The sequence below is a fragment of the Homalodisca vitripennis genome, chromosome 2 (assembly GCF_021130785.1).
Source record: "Homalodisca vitripennis isolate AUS2020 chromosome 2, UT_GWSS_2.1, whole genome shotgun sequence".
NCBI classification, from domain to species: Eukaryota; Metazoa; Arthropoda; class Insecta; order Hemiptera; family Cicadellidae; genus Homalodisca; species Homalodisca vitripennis.
The window spans coordinates 27,714,745-27,738,393 of record NC_060208.1 but is presented as its reverse complement, the minus strand read 5'-3'; the positions used below and the strand labels follow the sequence as shown (position 1 = coordinate 27,738,393).

Below are 23,649 nucleotides of genomic sequence, written 5' to 3'. Positions count from 1 at the left end.
ACTAAAGCTAACGTATCTTGCAATCTGCCTTCATATAAACAGTTTGGACTTAGATTTAGATGATGGACAAGAGCAAAAAGACACGCGATGGAAGATTGGCGTGATAAACAAAAAATACCTATTCGCTTTCTTTCTGATTTCTTAAATGATATAAATATTTTAAATAACTGTGATTATCTACTTCAGAAAGATTCTAAAGAACAGAAAATATCTCTAACCCATACATACACACAGTTTCAAAATCTTAAAAGCCAGTAAATGACTTAAAATTATGGATACGATCACTGATTGTATTTAACCTCAACGTACTTCTGAATCTTAGTTCTTTCTTTCAGCTTAACGTTTGTTGACTTTCCACTTTCCTAATTCATTTTCAATACTTGTACAGTGTACTATGTGTTTGAAATTTTACCTACTGACCACCAGGATAATTAAAGATTTCTAAAAGGCTAACAGTTTCAAACTACGAAAGCATTCACTCTATTAAATATGTATTTAAGGAGAGAACATTTAAACTTTAAAATTATAAACAAACCAATCTTAACACGATTCATTTATGCATTAATGCAAGAAAAAGAAAAAAATATACCAATAATTGAAGTTTAGTTCAACGTAATTGGTGAAGAAGAAACATTTTTGATGGTAATTTTCAGATTAAAAGATTCGTGGTATATACTTCTATTGATCTATCATTTGGGCGAACATCTAAAAATTGTAATTTCCCTAAGGTAAATACGTTTGTATTACTTTTTCAACTGCGCATACCGGTATATAATGACCTTAACAGCAATTATTTTGTATCCATCAAGCTAAACCTAAAGCCAATTCCTTTCACCTCACCTGACATACTTATTGTTCATCAATAATACTTGTTACACTTAGACTGTTATGAAATGAATAAATCGATGCAAAACAGTTTTACTCCCAGGTTACAAGTTCTGATACAAGGAACGAATTCTTATCAATATATGTTTGTTAGTTATTGTAATTTGCTTCCAAATCATTTGTTTGAAGAACTTTTTAAGAGGTGAGTTCCTTGAGATAAGAAGTAACAATTAGATAATATTCCAGTACTATAATTATTGGGTGCTCAAATTTAAAAGCAAACTGTTATGGAGTTTTTTAGTATGTATATATGACCATAACAAATTTTCTATGCATCATATAAATGCATGTACGGTTAATTTAATTATGGTACAGTTATAATGGTAAAGTTTTGGCATTTTCTATTGAAAAACCTTAAAAACCGTATAAGGTTAAAACCTGAAATTAAAAGTGCTCAGCTGTTTCTTAGTGCATTTTTCTGGACAGGGTTTCTTAGTGCGAAGATAGGACATATATATAATATGTGTAAAAATTTTTTATTTTCATTTATAACACGTTCATGGAGACTTTTTTTCCAGAAATTTGTATTTTCCGTCTCGAATTTTCAATATTAAAAAAAACCGTAATCGGTTTTTTCCACTTCAAACGTCTAAGTATAACGAGAAAGGTATGTAGGCATCGCAATTTTTCACAAAACAATTGTTTTCATGCGTTTTTTTTTATTTTCCCCCGTTAAAAACACTTTCGTAAAAAAGCGTCGTTCAGCCAACGGGGTACATGAAAGTCTGAGGTATTGATTTAAGCGCGGGATCAAATTTAACAGACCAAGACCCACATACCCAAGACAGACATACAATAGAAACGCAATAAAGAAATACATAGCAACGTCTACTCCATCGGACGCACGACGTACTTTACGAAAACCTGGTAACCGATCGGGTACACGATGGCAGTTGTGAAAGATCGCGTGTACTCGATGGTGTACACGTCATCGTGAACGTGTTAATTACTTCATGATATTATATAAGTAGTTTGTAATTTTAACGATCAGAACTGTGAAACTTCAATATAGTACAAGACATATCAATTCAAGTCTTTGTTGTGACGTGGTGCTGTCAGCTGTAACAGAATAACATCTAATGTTGGGATAATCGATTGAATTCAACAATCGAGCGATCGTTACTGTTCGTTTACCTCAACTTCTCATTTATCTTCCTGAATCTTTAACCATCACGATTACACGAGTTTACACTGCGACACAGAACATGAGCAAATAATAGCTTAATAACAAAATAAGAACATGCAGAATAATTGAACGCCAAAGAACAAGACAGATGCAAACAACCGGAATGAAGCGATACATCGTCGCGTTGCCTCATAATGACAATCAGCTGATATGACAATGTGGCGAAGCCACAAGGTGAGGGGGAAGTGGGGTGCGGTAACAGCCCATACGGCCTGGCTTGCAATGATGTGTCTTGTACTATTGTCTATTACACATCTGTTCCTAATAATTCAACATGGTCTGCAGCCTGTTTTAGGACTTGGAACCTTCTGTTGATCAAAGATGGATTACACTGGTTAACCGGAGAGCAAAAGAGGTGTTTTAGGTTCAGAAAAAGGAAAAAGGAAAATATCTGAACGTTGATTTCATGCAATTATTTAATGAGTTTATGTATATCAGAAATTATACATATAGACTAAATTTGTGAATTATTTCTCAAGCAATTTGTAGTATAAGCATGTAATTTAATAATTGTAGGAACGTTCTACTTTCCAACTTTAAGAACTATGATAGTTATTGCAATTATTAAAATTAGTTTGGATACAAAACTAACTACTCCTAAAATCCACGTTTACAATTCAAATAAGTACGTGTCATGTTTACGTTAAATAACTCTTAAGTGTCTCCCCTTAATGTGATCGATCATCCTTACTGACATTATTTGTCAGGATACAAATACTGAGCACAGAAATTAATACAGTTTTTTATGAAATGTTAAGTTCTAAAAACTAAAATTTATTTTACAACCATATGGCTATGTGTGTTTTTTTAACAGAAATCTACAGATTAATTAAGAGTTCTAAAGAGGTTCTTATTATGCACGTTGTACTATCTAATAAAGTAAGAGTGCGATTTTGATGTACTGTATTTTGATGTACTGTATTTTGATGTACTGTATTTTGATGTACTATTTTATTACTTGTTATCAATAGTTAAAACATAACACTTTATTTAGTACCAAGCTTCAACAAATTGTAAGAAAGTTTCTTTTCACGCTTACAGTCACAAAGAAGAATGGTAAGTATCAAACAATTTAGCATAATTTTAATTAATTTTAAATGCATACAATCTTTATTTTATGTTTTGTCACCCACACTATGTGTATTTGTTTTTGTTACACTTTACGATATATGTTGGTAAAATACTTGTTATATTCATAAAATTTTAGTTTTGATATGAAATATAAAGAACTTTGTACTGTATAAGAATGTTGCAAGAGGCTTCCATTTACATATTTAACAGTACACCTTATGTGGCGAAGTTATAGTAAAACAACTAAAATAAGGCACAAATATGGCTTATATAAGTATGCCACAATTAAAACAAATTAAAGAGTCACAGATTATTATATTATGTGGAATTGTGAAGAAAACGAATCGGGCAATATGGATACTTATAGAATATATATTTTAATAGTTAGGAATGTTTAGCCATGCCATTTACACTAATGGTATAAGTTCATGGATTTCACGCGTATCGGATAAGTGCGTCGTAAAGAACCTGTTTTTAAAATATTGGTTCTGCCTAAACAGTTTTGTTATTAAACGTTTAACATTTATTTCACAGAATTTTGATTACAATTCAGGACGGCCTCCGTTGTTCAGAATTGGCATGCCCAAAACGGCACTCATAATCTATCTTTATTTTTGTTGGCTTAAACGTTTATGATAATTTTTGTATAAAGTGCGTGCAACCACTAGACATACGAAAACAGCGTAGAAGAGTAAGATTACTGTTGAGTTACGTCCCTTCTTATCCGGTTCGTTTAAAAACGAATTTGACCATGTAGTTTACATAAATATTATCATTACATAGTTATCATAAGAATTGTGGTTTTAGTAACATTGATATTAATTGCTTAACTAAGTAATGGTAACTGGGATAAGCTATTGGGTACTCTAGGAAAGAAAGAAGGAATTTTTTGACCAATAAATTTTTTCTACAAACTAAACTATTCAGAATCATACAAACATAACTGATGACTAACATTAAAGTACGCATTGTGCAGAATATATAATGCAATACCAATAGTTTTTCCATAGTTCGGCTAGTAGAATGTAGAGTTTATAAGCTTCAAGAAGGAAAAAGATGGAGTTTTCCAGAGTTCAGAAGCTTCCAGAATTCTAATCCTCGAAGTAACAACCTAAAGATTTTAAAGAATATGTCCCAAATAGGGGAATTACATGCCGGATGTTCTTATTAGCTAACTACTTCTAGAGACTGTAACCCTCTAGATTTTAGTTGATCCGAGACGAGAGATGAATCTACAGAATTATATTTTCAGATGTTACAAGCCAGGAATGATCCAGGAAGTTCAGGAAATAGGTCAAGTTTTTCAGTGGTCAAGTGTTCCAACAATTCAAAATCATCCAGAGTTGGAATTATCTAGAGCCATTAGGATGCTCAGAGGTTATAAGCTTTTAGAGAATGTAAATTTGTACAGCCTTTCATAAAACGATATTTTATAAGTTCTGGCCGAAGCGTTGAAGCAAAACATCTTGTTTCACATTTTTGTTTAGTGTTTGCAAATTGCACAGCAAATAACTGAAAAGTATTCATAAGAGATTTCCAGATCAGTAAAAAAGTAAGCTCCTAATCCAATAGTTTATCCAAGATGGGGTTTACGTAAAACCTCAAGCCATTTCTCTTGAGTATATTATTACAAAATTTATAACTCTCATATCTGTTATCACTAGGATATGTTATTGCAGTATTAAGGAGTTTAATTGATGACTTTTCATATCATGAATCTCTTGCTGGTTTGGTCAATTATTTCTTTTATGTATTGATTTATTTAATTGGTATGTTGATGCTATGAAATAACCTATATTGTAAAATTTACTTATGCGTTATAACGTTAATTTTTCTTCTTTAAATGCTGAACAGTAGAAACAGTTTGCTTCTTATCCAGAAAGATGAACGAGTTGAAGATGCATCTAGAAATAAGTATGATTATTAATATTGTGTAAGGTCGATGAAGGCAGTTTCTAGTTCGAAAGCATATTTTAAAGTGTTGCATTAGCTTTTACAATCTTAATGTACTTTCAATCCAATCGGTTTTTTCAAAACTGATATTGGAGCAAAAATTTTTTATTTATAGTTGAGGATGGTGGCCCTAAACGAACCCTTCACCGGAGATCTGAAGGGCCAAGCAGACTACCAGTGTTACAGACAGGCTAGAAGAGCCGGTCTCAGAAGCAAGTTCAGAGCATTTCTCTCATCAAGGGCGCAGAATATAGACTCCCTGGTTCGCTTCCCGGACAGAGTTCTACCAGTTGTCAACCTCAAGGTAAGGCAACTGAATGATACTAACAGAAACGTGTTAGGCAAAGCTTTATGTTGTAGTTTTTATGATGCGTAATTTATCTTATGTTTGTAATTATTACAAACAATGTTTGTAATTCATTGGTGAACCAAATTTTAATTTTGTTTATTGTTGAAAACGCTCTGTTGATTCATAAATTCAATTCATAATTAAGAGGATGTAACTTTCTTATGGAAAAGAGTACAAGTTGAATCTCTTTAATCAGTCCTACGATGGTCAGAGACTACTGCATTACCAATAAGGCAGTGGTGCTTAATAAGAACATTGTCAAGGAAATGTAAGGAGATTAAAGGAACTATGGAAATTTTTAGTTTTGATTATTATGTTTAATAATATTTTGTAATATTTAATTTAGCACCAGAAAATGACAATAATTATTCTCCTAGATAACACTATATTTTGTAGTCTATGTGTCTCTGATGTCCAAAATATGTGAAGATGTCTTTTTAAGCTTCTTTCTTGGAGAATGTTATCAAACTAGGGGTCAAGTCCGTGACAGCTTCAAATTTCAGACCCTGCGCTAAGAGGTAAACTGGAGCAAAACTTAACGTTCACAATTTAAGTCTAGTTATCTAGGTGACCAAATCCATAAATTTGCTTTTTCCAGCTAACCTAATGTTATTAGATTATCCCCTTATTTATCGTGTAGTAGGAGTTGTCCCATCCTACCGATATACGTATTATGCAAACCTCCATTCCCTGAACATTTAAATTTCGAATAACAGACGTTCAACACTTTATGGTACAAGTCCAGCTATTGCCCTCTCAGGAGTGTAAACTATACATTGCTCTGTTTTATACATTCGGTTAGCAAAAATTCAAATACCTTCTTGAGCGTAACACAAGATATATGCTATTTCAAGATTTCTAGATGTTTTCCAACCCCGGACTACACGTCTTACGTATGCTAGTAGAAATATCAATAAAATGTATCTCGTTCTCTTCATTTATTTATATTGAATTTGAAATATCTATATTTTAATTATAATGCTTTGAAATATCAAAGCCATGTCAGCCTAGTTGATGATTGGGGAAAGTATTAAAATTGTCTTGTCAGTTTTGACCAACACGCTCAGGTGCAATTTTTATTTGTTTATCATTTAAAAACTTTAACCTGTTACAGTATAATCCTCCAGAATCAGTATGGATCTTATCAGATGCATATGAATTTTGCACATACCTACGCACATAATTTATATTATTACATAAAAGTTAGTGGATTTATATACCTTTTCAAAACCTTTATAGATAATATAAAACGTATTATATTAATTTAATTAGGGGAGAAGGCTTATTAGTTCTAGTTTCACATCATTAAGAAGACAATTTACATTGATTTTTCGTTGCCACTAATATAAATCTAATGAATCATGTTTGCCGCAGGGAGATGTCCTCTTCAACTCCTGGCAGGATATGTTCAGTGGTGATGGAGCATACTTTCCACAACCCCCGAGAATTTACAGCTTCAGCGGCAAAAACATTATGACCGACTTATCCTGGTAATTTTGAGTCTTGAAAAACTTTTCAAAACTTAATACTTGCAGTGTTATTTACTTGAATTTGAATATGGGTGTCACATATAGAACATGATTTTATAACGGGGGAAATTATTTTAAATAATAATTTTAGCTTTTTATTGGAGGGCATAGTAGTACCTAGCCAACCCCTCAATACCCTAAATAAAGCTAATTAATTTTAAAGATAATAAATAAATTATATTTTCCACTTTTCCAATTTATTTTCATTAAGTATACAGACCTAATTTAAAATTTAGAATTATACTTTTTTGCACTTAATGCAATATTCGGCACCCCCTTTAGCGACCCAAACTTGACATTAAAAAAGTTTGGTTCAGTTATGACTGAGTTGAGGTTAATGTAGGACCAACCCTTCTTTTCTGCCATGGATACTATTGACGTAATGTCTATCAGCAGACAGGGTGGAAGAGAGTTTGGGTTGAAAGTTGCGTCGAAGAGTCAGCACATTGCGGAGTGTTGTGATGAGGCCAATTTTGTAGCCTGAAAGAATGAAAAGAGAAAAATAGTGCCTTTTTAATGTCTATAAGGGTGACAAACAATTTAATGTTTGCGTGAAATGGAGTCTGTTCGAAGGTCAGAGAAAGGATTCAGGATGCAGAATGCAATATGTCGGTTGGAACCTGTGAGAATTTAGCTACCAGGACACATGACAATTCAGATAAATCCTTAATTCTTTCAAATGAGAGAACGCTGGGTACAGTTGTAACTGAAGCAAATGCTGTGAGCGTGTCTCAGCTAACATCATGTTTTTGGGGTTTTAAGTTTTAAGAAGGATTCACACCTGTTATAGAAGAGTAGTTGGTAACTAAAAGTCACTTTAGGTTACCTGGCGGTAGAATGTTGCCATGGCAGGATGAGGACCAGAAGTTGACGTCGGCAGAAAAGTTCTAATATCTTAAATTCTTTTTTAAATTTTAATAAGTTCAGGTGGTTCCATTTTTGTCTTGCTTTGTAACGATATTTGAATTGCCAATGGCGCAGTGTTGTGGGTACAACGGTTATCGCCTGGATGGGTGACCGCTAAGCTGAGGTTCGGATGTCACCTTTAAGCCGTTGGTCTCCAGGTTAAGCTTTAAGCTAGATATGTCTTTTTAGCGATAATTTTTCTTAGTAAAATAATAAATTTTTACTTTAATTTACTTTTTTAACCTAAATTTAAATTCATATTTCTACACGATTTACCAGTACGACCACTTCCGTTCAAGTGAATTACTGTAGAAATGTTGATTGGGATTTATATATGGTATCTATTATCACCTTTTACACTCCCCTTCTCCATTCTTACTTGGACCATTCTCGAACAGATTGGACCCATAACGCTCAGTAATGTTGATCTGTTGGAGTCAAAACAGTGATGAGAGTGAGCGGATCTTAGTTCGAGCAAACAGAATTACCTTGTGGTTAGGAGAGTTTGGGAGTTCATGGCACATTGAGGTGACAGGGAGACCTCAGTGTAAGAGAGGGTCGGATAATGTGTTGAGAGGGGTTTCTTTACAGGGGTGGGCAAACAATATGATATGAACAAAGGGGTGGGGAGGGCATTGAAAGTTTGGCACTGGGCTGGAGTCAAGCGGGTGAGTGTGTAAAAAGTAACAACACCTCTTACAATTGTACCTAGGCGCGTTAGCTGTCAAATGTTTAGTCAAAAGACCCGGCAACAAATGAGTTATTTTATGGTAGAGATTAGGTGAGTACTATAGATACTGTAGTATAAAACAGTTAAATAGTACAAAACGGACTATAATTGTGAGCTGTCACCTTGGTACTGGTTTTCAGACAAGATAACGAACTCGTCAATATATTTTGCTGCTCTATTTTTTATTCTTAAAATAATAAATCTCTGCTGAATAAATTGTTTGATGGTATTGCCATATATTTTAAAACTGTATGCTTCACAAAGATTTGTTGCAACAGAGAAGTATATGTTAAGATCTGTTTGCTGTTTATGTATTACAATGGAGAATAAATGGTTACTCGAAAATATGATTTTAAACTATTACACTAATATTATAGATATAAAATCAATTACTGCCTGTAAATTTGTATGATTTCCTACAATTTTTAATCAATATATTTCAAAAGTTATTTCAAAGCATTACTTTGGATAAAATACCATACCATGACTATTTTTTAAGGTAGTTTTATTTCAAAGTCAATGACATATACGTGCACTTTTAGTTAATTAATTTTTAATTTAACTTTTATTTTTAAGAAACATATTTTTGTATCAATACAAATTATGAACAAACATAACGTCAAACATTTAGTATAATTTAAATACATTTAAACAGAATATGTTTCAAATAGGTCACAATATGGAAATCAAGAGTCGCGTGATGTTTCGATAGCCTGTATAACGTAGTGCGCTATTTTAGTACCACGGTCACATGCGGTGGCCTGTGGCTGCCTGTTCTTTTAGTGACTCTAAATCAGAGGTATTTTATTTACAGACAGTACAGACTCCAAACTATAAGATGAGACACATGTTCACATCGCTTTATGTTTAAACCTTCATACTTCGTTAACAGTTCAGAGCTATTAAGTCAAATATAGATTGATACATGTGCCCTTTATTCATATTTTCTCTTCGTTGACGAAATAAATATCCTCGCTATAATTCATTGTGAAATAGTATAATAAACCACAGCCCGGCTAGCTCAGTCGGTAGAGCACTCTTAATCTCAGGGTCGTGGGTTCGTGCCCCACGTTGGGCGCATATTTCTTATTCAATTCAATAACCATCACAGTTTAAATCAGGATTTGCCAAATCAATTAACGAAATTGTAAAATATGCATTTTTAAAGTATATAATATACATTATAATAATTGTTTAAGCTGTTATATTAATGGTTCGTTTACGTCTTATTTCAAAACATTAAAAATTTCTTGCATAAATGACGCATGCTTAATGGTTTATTAATGTGCTTAATTTTTAATACAAACTAAATGAGATACATTTATATATAAAACTATATATAAACGAAATATGGAATAATGATAATAATATTAAATACTATTATAAATTCTGTACATAAAACTAATTCTGTTGTCTACACTAACAGTATCTGAGCCACTTTCATTACCTCTTTTTGGCTCCCAACAAAGTAATGCAAACTATAAAATCCTAATATTTCTAATTATTCATAATTTATCAAATATTCGGTCTTAAACCTTTGCTTCAAACAACGTTTGTCAAAATTTTTATAATTACTATTTTAGATCGTAGTAAATTTTGTAGATTTTGTAGCTTAAATCGTAGTAGCCAATTAAGTTTAGGTAGCAATCTTCATAAATAAGTGTTTACAGAAGGATTTCTTCAATTTTTAATGTTTTCTTTTTCCTGAAGAAAGTAAATTCTGAACTGTTCGCCTATTGTTATATGGTATTAGTGACAGCACTTTCATTAAACCTGGGTGAAACTCACTAAGTCGTCTGTGTGGATTTGTCAACAGATTACTGTGTGGGTAAGGGGATGGACTTTCTTCTGAAGATTAAAAACCTATTTCGTTTCCATCTGCTTGTTGGGTTTTAGCTTTCGGATAATATTTAACTTGATGTAGGCAAGTGGTTTTAAGTATCTTCCCCTGTATTCATTTTTGCAAAAGTTATTCGGTGGTTATTTTTTAAGTTATTTAGCTCTTGACCTGTGATGCGAGCTTTTGAAACAGAGTTTAAAAAAAACCGGTGCAATAAACAGCTCGCCGTATAAATTTCCAAATATGCAAATTTAAATGTATACTATATAGGCAATCTTTTAAGATAGAGTTTTAATTCAAATTCTAACTTTAATTTCCAGTAATTTATGCATTCCACGTTTTTGTAAATGTTGACTACAAGAAGTTCGACTAAGCTCTAATCAGATTTAGGCTAAAAAGTATGCATAAAAATAGGTAACACGAACGCGTTATCTAAACAACATCAATAACTTATGCGTTTGCGCAGACTTTACGAGAGAAAGTATTAAAGTATCTCCATAATACAGGGAATCTATTCGCTATTTTAAAATACAGTAAACACAGAAAATACAAAAATAGTTACTTTATTTTGTATATTCTGATTTAATTTACGGTTATTGAACTAAATAAAAAGGATGCGCCCAACGTGGGGCTCGAACCCACGACCCTGAGATTAAGAGTCTCATGCTCTACCGACTGAGCTAGCCGGGCGGTAGTAAAAGCGTGTTTATTAACAATGAAAAATATAACCGTACTAGGATATACTAATGAAAGTAGGAAGTATATTATAATTTAACTGACGATTGTGGAGTTTTGCTTTTTTACATTTGAAGACAATAACCAGACCTTTTATTTCACCGACCACAAGATGGAGGTAGATTTCTGTTGCAGTTCATTAAACTGGTAATCGTGACAGGGTTTTATAGCCCCTAGTATCACAGCACCTTAAAGCAAGGGGTGGGGCTCGCTGTAGTGGAGGACCGCCATCACTGTCAATGGCCAGTGGGCGATAGTGGTGGAACTTTTGGATCATCTGACTGATCTGGCTCAGTCGGTGTCGTTCACTTCCGTGATACGTTCAATTAACTCGGTCAGCCTTCCCGCTAGAGCGTGTCATAGGCTACCGGTCCTCTTGTGAACGAAATGAACAAAGTGAGCGAAAAGATCCGCTTTAAAACAAGTGAACGATAGAGGAAGAAATAACATATAGTACAGTGAATGTATATATAACAATTTATGTATTGTTTCCTGAGTCTAGTAAATATAAATAATTCCACCAAATGTTTTTTTAACCGTAAGTTACCAGATACTTTACATGTTAATACTTATTACAAATGTACTTAGTAAATTACTAAAACGTAAAGAAACACATTACTCGTTTGAAAATAATATATTTTTATAAGTAACAACATAATCTTACACAATAAGTAGCCAACACCAGGTCATAGTAACGAGGCTTTGGTTCTATTCTTAATCAGTCAGCAGTAAACGAAAGACCGACTGAACTAAATAAACAACTGAACTTAATGAACGACTAAACGAAATAAATAACTGAACTTAATGAACGACTGAACGAAAAAAACAACTGAACTTAATGAACGACTGAACGAAAGAAAAGATTAAACGAATGAACGGCTGCACGATTTTGGGGACCTACTGTAACCTATAACGCATAGAATCAACACACTTTTAGTTAGTTGCATATAATGTTAAGCTGTTTTTCTATTGATAAAGGTGTTTAAATGAACTTAATTCTATATTATAGGTTTTTACGATTCTTAAAAATAATAAATCTTATTTGAAGGAAACAAAATTTCTGTCAGTTGGTGAGAAGTAGTGAACGAAACGTTTGGGGGTGAACGGGTTTTTTAACCTCGCTGATCCGAATCACTCGTTCACCTGAGTGACCCGTTGGAACTGAAAGAAAGCTCGTCCAATCATCTCTCACCTCCTACATCACTTTGGCCTGTCAGTCTGTAAGGAAGTAGAAGAGTTCCTCTGTTTGAGTGTGTTGGTCATGTGTAATGGGAGTTTCAGGAGTTGAAGTGTTAGCGGAAGATGGAGATATTGGATTTAGACTGAACACTTCACTCCATTTATTAATGGTGCACCTAAAAAGGTGTCTCATATTACTTTAAAGGCCATTTTTAGTCTGTACTTTAAATTGTTATGGCATATACTGGTTAGATAACGCGTATATTAGTTGTTTTGTTTCGAACTTTGAATTCACAATGTTGTCTTTTAGGTAATGTCAAATCAACATGCACCTAACCCAAACTATCTGAAATGTTCTACTGTTGTGCACAGGCCCCACAAGTACATCTGGCACGGGTCACAGGTGACAGGAGAGCGAGCGATGGACCTCTACTGCGACGCCTGGGACTCGGACAGTCCGGACAGGACTGGACTCGCCTCCCCTCTTCTGCAGCAGAGACTGCTGGGACAGGAGAGACTCCCCTGTGACTACCCCTTGGCCGTCCTCTGCGTGGAAGTCAACAGCTCCACGTTCTTGTCGAGAAGACGACGGGCCAGAACTGATTCTGAGCGACTACCCAGCGCTGCGGAGTCTACCTGATTAAACTGATAACAGACAATAACGAAGAAGCCTGCCATTTGATGTATATAAACGTCTTATTTTGTATGTTCATGTGTGAATCTTTTTGTACTCATAGATTAGTTCGATTGTTATAAATGTGCTGGGTCAACATTATAGGCTTTCCAAGGGTACGGGGTGGAAATGTTCAAGATTACAGCATGTTGAGAGCGAATGTTGAACTGGTAAACTTAGAATTGAATGTGTCCAAAGCTGTGATTCGGTGTGAATTTGGAACTTTTCTAATCAAAGGTGCTGCTTTTAGGAGTAACAATTTTTTGAACACCAGTAAGGCAGTAGTTCCACGACCGTAGGGTGGTTGTGTTTTTGTTCAACGTCTTGGCTCAAATGAAGCTTTATGCGTGTTTTGATGGAGGGCTTAAGTTTAAGCCGTACTCTATTAATATTGTGTTATCTTTAATTTAATCCCTAATTATATAAGATAAATAAATTAAATAACAACACTATAGAAGACAAAAAATTATAATAAACACTGATAAACGTGAATAATTTGTAAAATTGGCATTACATTTAAATTGCTAGTGGAAATGTGATATTCTTCAAAGGTTTTATTATATTGCTATATTGATCCTTAAAAAAAGTAACATTGTGACTCAAAATATCTAGATAGTATTTATTTATCTTAATATATGTTCCATATATTATCTGATGGTTATTCTTGTGATTATTGTGGTTAATAGTATTAATTTTTCTTAATTATAGGTTAATTTAAGTATATATTAAAGTTTTTATATGTTTTTGTATTAAAACGTTGTATTAGAACTATTTATCCTTGTAATTAAAGGGACGGTTTAGCCTCATTGTATAAGAATATCAAAATACTGTATTTAATTTAGGTGAAAGAGCCTGATGTTATTTATTTTTGCTTCGATCTGTTTTAATTACCTTATTGGTAAAAGTTATGGAGTAGTGGAAAACATATATTATAAAAATTTTAAGCGTTAGCGAGTAATAAGACAAATTTATTTTTGTCTGTCTGTCTGTCTAACCGCACGGTATTAAAAAAAAACTGACCTGTAGACTTGAAACTTTGCTTGAAGCTTCATTTCTATATAGGCAACACAGAATACGATGATGTGTACATGTCACTCCATAAGGTTTTGGTTGCGCATTAACGAGTATTATACATTTGCGTTATGGGTAACTATGATAGCATCGGAAAATAGCAGAATAAATATATTTTCAAACAAACCGAGTCCAATCGTATGAGGCTTAAACATGTGTCATTTTTCACAGAATAAAAGAAAAATAATTGAGTCGACATTAAAAGTCAGTAAAAATTTTTATTTTAGTGCACTCTTGCGTTGTCGAAGCCGCGATATCTCACCAGAACTTTTATTATTTAGACACTGTTGAAATCTAACTTAATTAACAATTACGTAAATATATCGTGTGGCAAGAAATCCCAAGAAAAATCTGCAGACATTAAATTTTGCTTGAACCATCATTTGAATATAAATAAGAATGTGTTCTTTGAGATGCATGTTCTACTATGGAATTTGGCTGACTGTCATTTAGCCTTATCTCTCAATAGGCTGACGCAATGTTTCTTTTGTCTACTGACTGTGGGGATATGTGCAAATTTATTTGTGTATGATTCTTGTCTGTCTGTCTGTCAGCTGGATATTTTGAGAATGAACTTATTTACAGACTTGAAATTTTGCATACAAAGTCAGCGAATCCTGTTACGCGACAAGAAGTATGGCGTACATATATCTTTTAATATTTGTCACTAAAGAAATATCATTTTGAGTTTCTATATAAAAAAAAACTATTATGCGATAATTGTTTAATTGTTTCATACATGTGTGGAAATTGGGTAAACCAATGTAAACCTATTAAACGATTTGAAAAATTAGTTAATATAATTAATTATCATTTCTATTGTTAGAACATTTTAAAAATGAATTGTTTTGTATTGTTAAGGATGCTTATTTATTAATAATCCGTTTTAAACTTTAATTTTGTTCAAATTCAGAATTACGACATTGAAAAATCATTCTGAGATGTAAGTAAAAGAATATTTATTGTAAATTTTAAAGCATACATGTGCAGAAATAAAATAATTAGATTTAAGGTGCTGGGTGTACTAATGAGTTTTTGTTTTTCTTGTTGATTAATTATTAAAATCTAACACTGTTTATCTTTACTGCAATATTTTTAAACAATCTCCCCATTCCTTCCTCCTACAGGTATATGTGTTATTGAATAACCATAGGATCTATTTCGTTTTGTATGGTGCCTTTGTGTGCGTGATTTTATTAAAAAATCAGAACCCAGTTACGATCAGTTACGGAATTGTAATGCGTGTTATTTTCAGCGGAAATAAAGAATCTGTTGGTAATATTTTCAGTGCCATATAACTACTTAAAGCCAAATGTCATATAACCGATGAGAAGACAATAAAAATTATAAGGCTGTGACGAGTAGCTTGTCAAGATACGAGAATTGTAATACCTTATTTGACATAATCAGATCTTGAAAGACAAATTAAATGCGTGTTTATTACCACAGTGCAATCCAGTTATGTCAAGTATTGACCATTTGTAACTTATGATGATAAATTGTTTTTATTTTACAGAAAATAACATTATAATACAGCACACAAACATGTGAAACTGCAACGCCGTATATTACATTGTTTCTAATTTTTTAAATAAAAAACAGAGACAAACGTGATAAAAAGCAAAATAGACCATAGTGATAGAGGAGCTAGTCGTTTTCATAACCTAGCTCAAAATATCCCAAAATAAATAATATTCAATAAATAAATATTTCTTTACTTTATTGAAACAGTCTATAAAGTATGTAGACCACGATGAAAGATATTTGGAAAATATGACGTGAAATCTACGTCTGCTATATGTTAAAGTTTGATAACATAGTGGAATTTCGTTACATTTGTGTTCATAGGAATGTTCTGTTAAAGATTATAATTGCTTCATGATCCTATTAAAGTAACTAATAAAATATAAATTGATACGTGTATTGTAGAGGCTTCATCACAATTTTATTAGTTTCAGAAAGAACGTAAATAGTTTTAAGTAATCCATTCCCAACTTCTAAATAGCCTTATTTATTATTTAGCGCATGGCTGTTCGTTTTTAAATAGCTTTTCGATTTTTAATTATTACCAAAAGCAAACTTCATTTACTAGACGTAACTTTTATAATTACCAATAAATCTTCAACCTATCAGGACAAGATCTTTAATATAAATGATGAATCATCCATCAATAGGTGAGTTATAACTGTCCATTAAAGCACCCTGCAACAATATATTTTGGCAAAAAGACCAGAGTCTGTGTTTTATTCAGGCACATCAAATACATAGAATGGATTTTGTATTATTAAATTGTCTTTTATAGTGTACTTACTGATAAGCGAAGCTGCGTTCTATACCGTGTCATTAGCTATTATAAAAACTCACTAACTATACCACAGTTTTGTAATGTAAATAACATATGCCAACAACTTGCTTTCATAATAATTTTGACATTTGTTTATATCTTTAACATCTTTTAAAATGTAGGTCACAGTTTTTTAATGCTTTTGATGCATGTGTTTATGGTTCAAATTAATACTGAAACAAATTTAAAAGAAGCATTTATTTTATAATATTGATTTTTAAGATAGTGATTTTAAACATAATTTAGTACCAACGTTAAAACAAGATAATAAATTTGTATCAGTAGTTTCAAAGTCCTTATGGAAACTTTACTGAACACTTGAAAGTTCTTCATTTTATACTGATTACAGTATATATGAATTTGAACTCAAGTTACGTCTTGTGGTTTAAATGTAATAGACAATATGTAGTGATCTTACTAAAGGCTTACCCGTGTCTAATACGAAATATCAGATTAAGGGTGCACACTGCCGTCCTGGCGAATGTTGATGCAAGGGTTCCGAACCTGCGTCATTGCAGGTATTTTGTATTTGTTACAGATATATTTATGTCACTAAATTTTTTATAAGCATCTACATTTTAGAAGTTTTAATTTAGATTTAACTTGAGCCAAAGGTCATGTGTAAGGTTTTTAAATTAAGGGTATTCTCAAAGTTGCATATTATAAAAGCGTGAATTTGTATCAAAAATTAAATTTATACAAGCACAGATTGGATGTCTCAAAACTGAAAACGGTTTGATAAATGGTTCTAAAGTTAGGACCTATGTCTAAATTAGGACGAAATGTCTGCAAGCGCTGTTCAACGCTGTCAGGTGGCGCGCATGGCGCCTATCGAAGGAAACTGCCGGCAACTTTCTTAACACCATCTTTTGGAATTGTCACCTCACCAAATCTGATTTACTGGAAGTAAAATAAACTTTTTCTATGCAACCTAATAATTTTTTTCTAAATTTACTTATACATTTCCCAGGAAATACACAGCTTTTAAGCTATTAATGGAAGAAAATTGATGATGAGATATTCTCATCAGCTGCAATTTTCAACGGGATATATCCATATGTGAGTAGTTAGTAACAAATATTCAATTCTTATTTGTGCATTAAACAGACTTACTTATGATCCGCTAAAATTTGAGACATTCCAACGGATATGATTATTTATTGTCAGACATTTTCCACATGAAGTAATCTCCTGAATGTAGTTTTTGTCATTATTAATTATCAGTAAAATATAATACTTAATGTATAGAGAGTATAATAAAGTGTATATCCCATAAGAAATAAACATGAGTTAAAAAATAAAGTAATCATTGCATTTTTGTTATGCAGAGTCAATTAAATGCCGTAACGGCCTAATATTATTTCAATCTTTAAAAAGAGCTGCAAAAGTTTACACACAAAAATATTTTAAACTTATTCAGTGGACCGCTAACTTCTTAGGGGGATGGGCCGCAAGGAGAGAGAAAAAGTTTTAATAGGAGCTTGGTTCAAGTAGCATACCAAATTAAATGTAGAAAGTATTACCACAAACCCGATTTGAAAAGGTTGGCCCTAACCAAATTGGCATCTTATTGAAGTTTGTATCAGCTTATTGTGTTATTTTCATTTTATCTGTGAAAAGCAAGTACTATGGTGACAGAATAAATGTTCAAACATCGAATTAAATGACTTTACAAGTAAAACACAATGTAGGCTATGTGTATTTATTTACTCTTTAGACGCTTGATATCATATCATGTTCGTATAAGAGATAATTAAAAACACAGTATTGCACACCATGTAAAAACAGCTGATTATAACAGTGAAAAATAAAAATTTTGACTTTTAATTGTTTTTAGGTCTTATTTAAATTATGAACCACAGAAGTATAGCATGGGTTTTTTTAAATTTTTTATTTCTATAAAAACCACTAAAATATAGATATCAAACATTTTAAAAATGAATGTAGAAGTGCGTAAGGGTTTCACAGCTTGTAGAGACATTTGTAATCATTGTTTTTATCTTTTTCTTTGATACATTTGAATTTTTCTGAGTGGTATGGCTCGTAGTCGAATATTTTTTTAGACTCATCTATATGTAGGCCAACCGTCAGCTTAATTGGGACGTTCCACACCTCCCCCCATCTACAACGTGTGCTGTCTGGAGTACTCAATATATGCTGCGTAATAGTTATGTGGTCCAGAAGAGGCTACAAACGTACCAGTGAGTAAGCATCTTTCAGCTTCTCAATTCTGTGCCAGAATATGAAAGCATTACGGGAAAAATTCAATGAGTCTTTATCGTAATTGGCAGGAACTCCAGCATACTTCTCTTCTCCTATATGTGGTACGATGACAACGACTTGGGGGGGGGGGGAGGCAGCAGCGATCTATTCAGTGTCCTCTAAAAAGAATTAAGTCTCCTACCGTTCAGAATACTATGAAATGGAAACACTATGCTCTGACCTGGAAGTATCCTCTGAAACTATGATATGATATGAACATGAATATAGATGGATTTATTCATCCAAGCTATAACTGGAATAAATGTTCTAACTCCCTTGGCATAGATTTTATCTCATGACTAAATTATATTATCTTTAAATAAACGTATAAAAACAGTAACAGCTCTATTAAGTTCAAGCACATCTTTGCGAACTATTATTATTTCCTCTTATAGCCTGGCGTTGTTGTAGCTCATCTCATAAAAGAATAAAAGATAAGATTCGGTTAATTTTATATTTGGCATAATGTTATAGTTTATTAGTTCATATACAATTTATTTCTCCAGTCAACAATTTAATTGTGCTTTAAAGTATGCTGAAATTAATTCAGCCTAACTGATTTGAATTAAATTGATTCGGCTGGAAGGGTTTAGGCTTTCGTTATGTATCAGTCTTTGAAAAGATAATAAGTGCTAAAATCTATTGCCAATAGGAAAGTTGTGGGTATCCACTATCTAGTGGTGAAGGATTATAAATATTTTGTTAACCTATTAAACATATGTTTTATTAACTAACATCTTTACAATAATACATAATAAAACATGATCAAATTTAAATTTATTTAATAAAAATTAGATTAATACTTTAAGATTAAAATGTATTAAATTAAGCAAAAGGTTTAGTATAGTTACGATATCTATGCTTAAACTAACAGAACTAGCTTAAGCAAACAAAATTTCTGCTTTACAATCACTATATGGATGGAGTTATATTCTCTGCAAAGTCAATGTTTGAAGTAACCCTCAACTTCAACCAAGCTTTGGTAGTTACCTTCATTCGCAAAACGAATCCATTATTCTTATTTTATGTGTTTACATGTTTTAAGATAGATACGAAGCAAATCAAGCAGGATATCGGTATTCACTTGATTGCAAGTTCCTCTCTGGGCACACAAGCAGTGTTGTTTTAAAATCTAGGAGGACTTTTAGTATTATGATGTAAATCACTCTAATTTTATATAATATTAATTTATTATTACGTTTTAGCTATCCTGAGTTTAAAATTATATTCTGTTTTTCGGTGTATCACTCTTCGTATATGAAATTTTACGATTTTCACTTTTTCTAAAATACTTTGGCCAGTTTTTATTCAGCATAAAAGAATTTGTGTGCTGTGATTGGGTGACTCACTCAGCTTGCTCTTGTTAATAATGTTTTCAAATGGCACATGACCTAATTACCATCTTTTGGCAACATTATTTTCGAGTTCTGGTCAGCCTCTTAGACAGGTAGGAGAATCAATGACGTATTAATAAATAGTCAATATGAGCCTCACTTCAAAGTTATAACTCTTTATATTATAATTTCGCTATAAATATGAATTAAAATACTGATTCTCTTAAATTTAATGTTATAGATCAAACAGAGCCGAGAGCAAATTTTTATTGTGCAAGTACATTACTCTGGGTTTCTCTAAATCTTTAGAGAAAACCTCCTCTAAGAAATAAAACGATCACCAGCCACGCTAGTTTTGATGGAGGTTGAAATATGAGGGTAACGAAAGAGTTAAACTTACGACACGACACATTTTTCTTAGATCATATTTTCCTGAGCTTGACATACTTAAGACCAATTGTCAGATACGTAAATAATTAATAAATGATTGTCAGCTAACCATATAAAAACCGACTATTTGGCTGAAACTGACGACGAGTAGCCTTCAATCTTGTTCTCTGTCGGTAGTTTAACCATTATTTATAAGCAAAACAGTAGGTTTTAAATGGGCAAGATAGAAAAATACAGGCATGATCCGATAAAAATAACGTTTCATATATTTAACCCTTTTTCCCTTCTCATCCTCCCGTTTTTCCTGTTACTACAACTAGCGCGCTAAAGACCAATTTCTTTCTTAAGAGAAATTCCTGTATTTATTTCAAGAAAAAAGTTTGTCAAAATTGGTCTTTGGCTCCTAAAATAAGCAGGATTTTACTTATATTTTCAATAATTACAGCATATATTACCAATGGCGCAGTTTAGTGGCTACAACGGTTATCACAAGATAACGTCGAGCGTGGCTGCTGCTTGGATGGTTGCCCGCTAAGCGATCCTGTCCTTGAAAGCAGCCCGCCTGCACGGCCATTGGTGGTGGTTCGGAAGTCACCTTTAAGCCGTTGGTCCCCAGGTTAAGTGTTAGAGAGGGCATCTCAGCCCTAACTTTGCCTAATAAAAAACATATTTACTTTAATGCTGTAGATGGAGCTTATATTGGTTACTGTTAACTTAATTACATTAAAACATAAAACCAATATTTAATACTTTTATTTTTTGTGATATCCATAGTGCAATCCATTCCTAAGATATCATCATGAGATATCACCCACTGCTAACATTAATCCAAATTACATGGTGAGACATGCACTGTTTTTGAATTCTACCTTGTCTATTTATAGATAAACCAAGAAAATAAACCAACAGACAGACAGAAATAACACTTTTACATCCCCTCACGTGATAACATTCATTAACATTAGGCATTAAGTGTATTTATGATGTTTCTTGTGGAAACGGATAATTATATAAAAATAATTGCGTCTATTTGTGCCCTTAAGTATGATCTATAATGGTTACAACTGTCTCGTATTTAACTTTGCCTTTTATTTCTTGTATATATCCTGCCGCTACTTGAAGACACGTGTCATAAACTTCGCCGCCAGTTGTAACATTTACAATCGAGTATAATATGTTTATGCTGCTGAGGGATAGGCTTTAATGACGCTCAGTCAAATCCTATGTATATATATGCACATATATCAAATTTTTTCTTGTCTATGTAGAAATAGAGGCTTGTGAAAATCTTAAACTCTAAAGGATTTAATATCCTGAAGATTCTCCTTAAAGTGAAAGCAATAGAGATTGTATTCCCCAATTTGTTACCACTCTAATCTGTAGGAGAAAATAGGTCCTCCACAAGCCAGCAATCTGGGAAGCCATTTGCGATGCAAAATACTCGGCTTTTAAAATCTAGGTATCATTAGTATGTGGAATCAGATGAAGCAATCCTTTACTCTGTAAATAGAAAAACACGTAGTTACAGCTGATACATTAAATATGATCTAAATACACGATTAAAGTTACTGTACGAGCAGATTTGCACAGACAATTAGGTGAATTAAGAATTTGCAATATTCAACATTTATCGCTTCACATGCACTCGAATATGGAGAGAGACGTTACGTATTGTTAAACTAAAATCCTACTCCCAATCATTTCAGCAAATATGTCCTCAATTCTAGGAATCCGGTATCTCTTTAAGCTCTTTGTTCTTATAGCATGGCCTTTATAGATGCCGATACTTCCATTACTTGTAACTGCTACTATCGTTATGACATGACAACAGTTAATGATAATTTTAATCCCCGATAAGATACTGTTTCACCTTTTTCCATCATAAGTTTTAAAAAATATGATTCTATAAAAACTGGTTTAGGGCTTTCTATAATTTAAAAAGCGCTTTTTAAATAAAGTAAATGTGGAAGAATGAAAAATGTCTTTTCTAACTAAACCTACTCATTTCCATCAAGAATACAAAGCAGAAAATGAAAAACCCTTTTATAATTGTTCCTATGTAATCTAGGCTGAACGAATGCTACCTAAAAGTTCATTTTACTATATTAAAATATCATACAATCCTCGAGGACGTAATGGACCGACTGATTTTACTTCAACCCATTCTAATTTAACTTAAACTTACATTCTATTTTAATTCTTATATTTTCTCAAAGTCGTCTGAACTAGTGCATATTTTCATTTTAACCACGTCATTCTTTACTTTACTTTGTTAACTAACTAACGCAATTGAGATGGCTTTTACTTGCTTTACATCTGTCAAGTTGTATTTATACTCAAGTTTGTAAGTTACTCTGCAAAATTTGATTTCATTGCTGTGCTGTTATTACTGTTGTAAACGTATACATATATTTTAAAGTTGAATCATTATTATGCTAAAATAAAAGACGGCATAACAATAAAAAGGTATAACCTTAAAAAAGGTAAAAAAATTAGATACAAAAGAAGAACTAAACCTATATTATAATAAAAAAGAGAGAATTTAACAATATTTTAAATGCTAAGCAAATTAGTAAAAACAATCTTATGAATATAAACTGTGTAAATATTAACAGGAAATTAAAAGAAAAGAAAATTGAAGTTGCAAGCAAAAAAAAACAAAAATTATAAATAAATGTTATATAATTAATTTATAAAATTGTAAATAAGGAAGTATTAAACATGAAATTTATCACATTAACCCGGGAACGGTCACCCTGTTAGATTTTTTCTAACATAACTAATCGTTGTATTGAAAATTTTTTTATCTACAGTCCTAGGCGATTGAGAGCCTAGGTATGTGTCCTTTACTATATAAGACGCCTTTTGCACGTGTTTTTCCAATGACTCATTCAGCCGGAGGGGTGAGGGTAAGATTGAAAGTGGGGCGCGCACGGACCCGCAGTCGGAATCTAACGCTCGACCGGATACGTACTGCCTATTGTTAAATTTTTTCTAACGGTGCGACCTTTTATGTCAGTGTATATTTCATTTTGTGTTGTTGTTTTGAGTGCTGTTCTTTGTAATTTATTTAATTTAGTTTAGTGCAATGGCTAATAAATCGCATGAAGCCCTTATTTTGGGATGGATTGATGAAGTTGAGGAGAGTGAGCTTGACAACTGCGATTCTATGAATGAAAGTGATGCCCAGACTGAATACTCGGACCATAACA

The 23,649-nt window shown here is 32.6% G+C and overlaps 2 protein-coding genes and 1 non-coding gene across 3 annotated transcripts in view; 2 read left to right on the top strand and 1 right to left on the bottom strand.

Annotated features, from left to right (window-relative positions):
* LOC124353730 (collagen alpha-1(XVIII) chain-like) overlaps window positions 1-14,009 on the top strand; it is a 167,737-nt gene extending 153,728 nt beyond the window's left edge. The window contains exons 17-20 of the mRNA XM_046803711.1: window positions 3,113-3,127; window positions 5,211-5,399; window positions 6,819-6,934; window positions 12,736-14,009. Of these exons, the coding sequence (XP_046659667.1) occupies window positions 3,113-3,127; window positions 5,211-5,399; window positions 6,819-6,934; window positions 12,736-13,003 (588 nt within the window). The 3' untranslated portion in view covers window positions 13,004-14,009. The remainder of the gene's footprint in view (window positions 1-3,112; window positions 3,128-5,210; window positions 5,400-6,818; window positions 6,935-12,735) is intronic.
* The window catches only part of LOC124355570, a 608,556-nt gene that overhangs the window by 458,522 nt on the left and 126,385 nt on the right, over window positions 1-23,649 (top strand). The window lies entirely within an intron of this gene.
* On the bottom strand, window positions 11,067-11,139 carry Trnak-cuu. The gene has a single exon. It is a non-coding gene; the product is annotated as a tRNA-Lys (tRNA).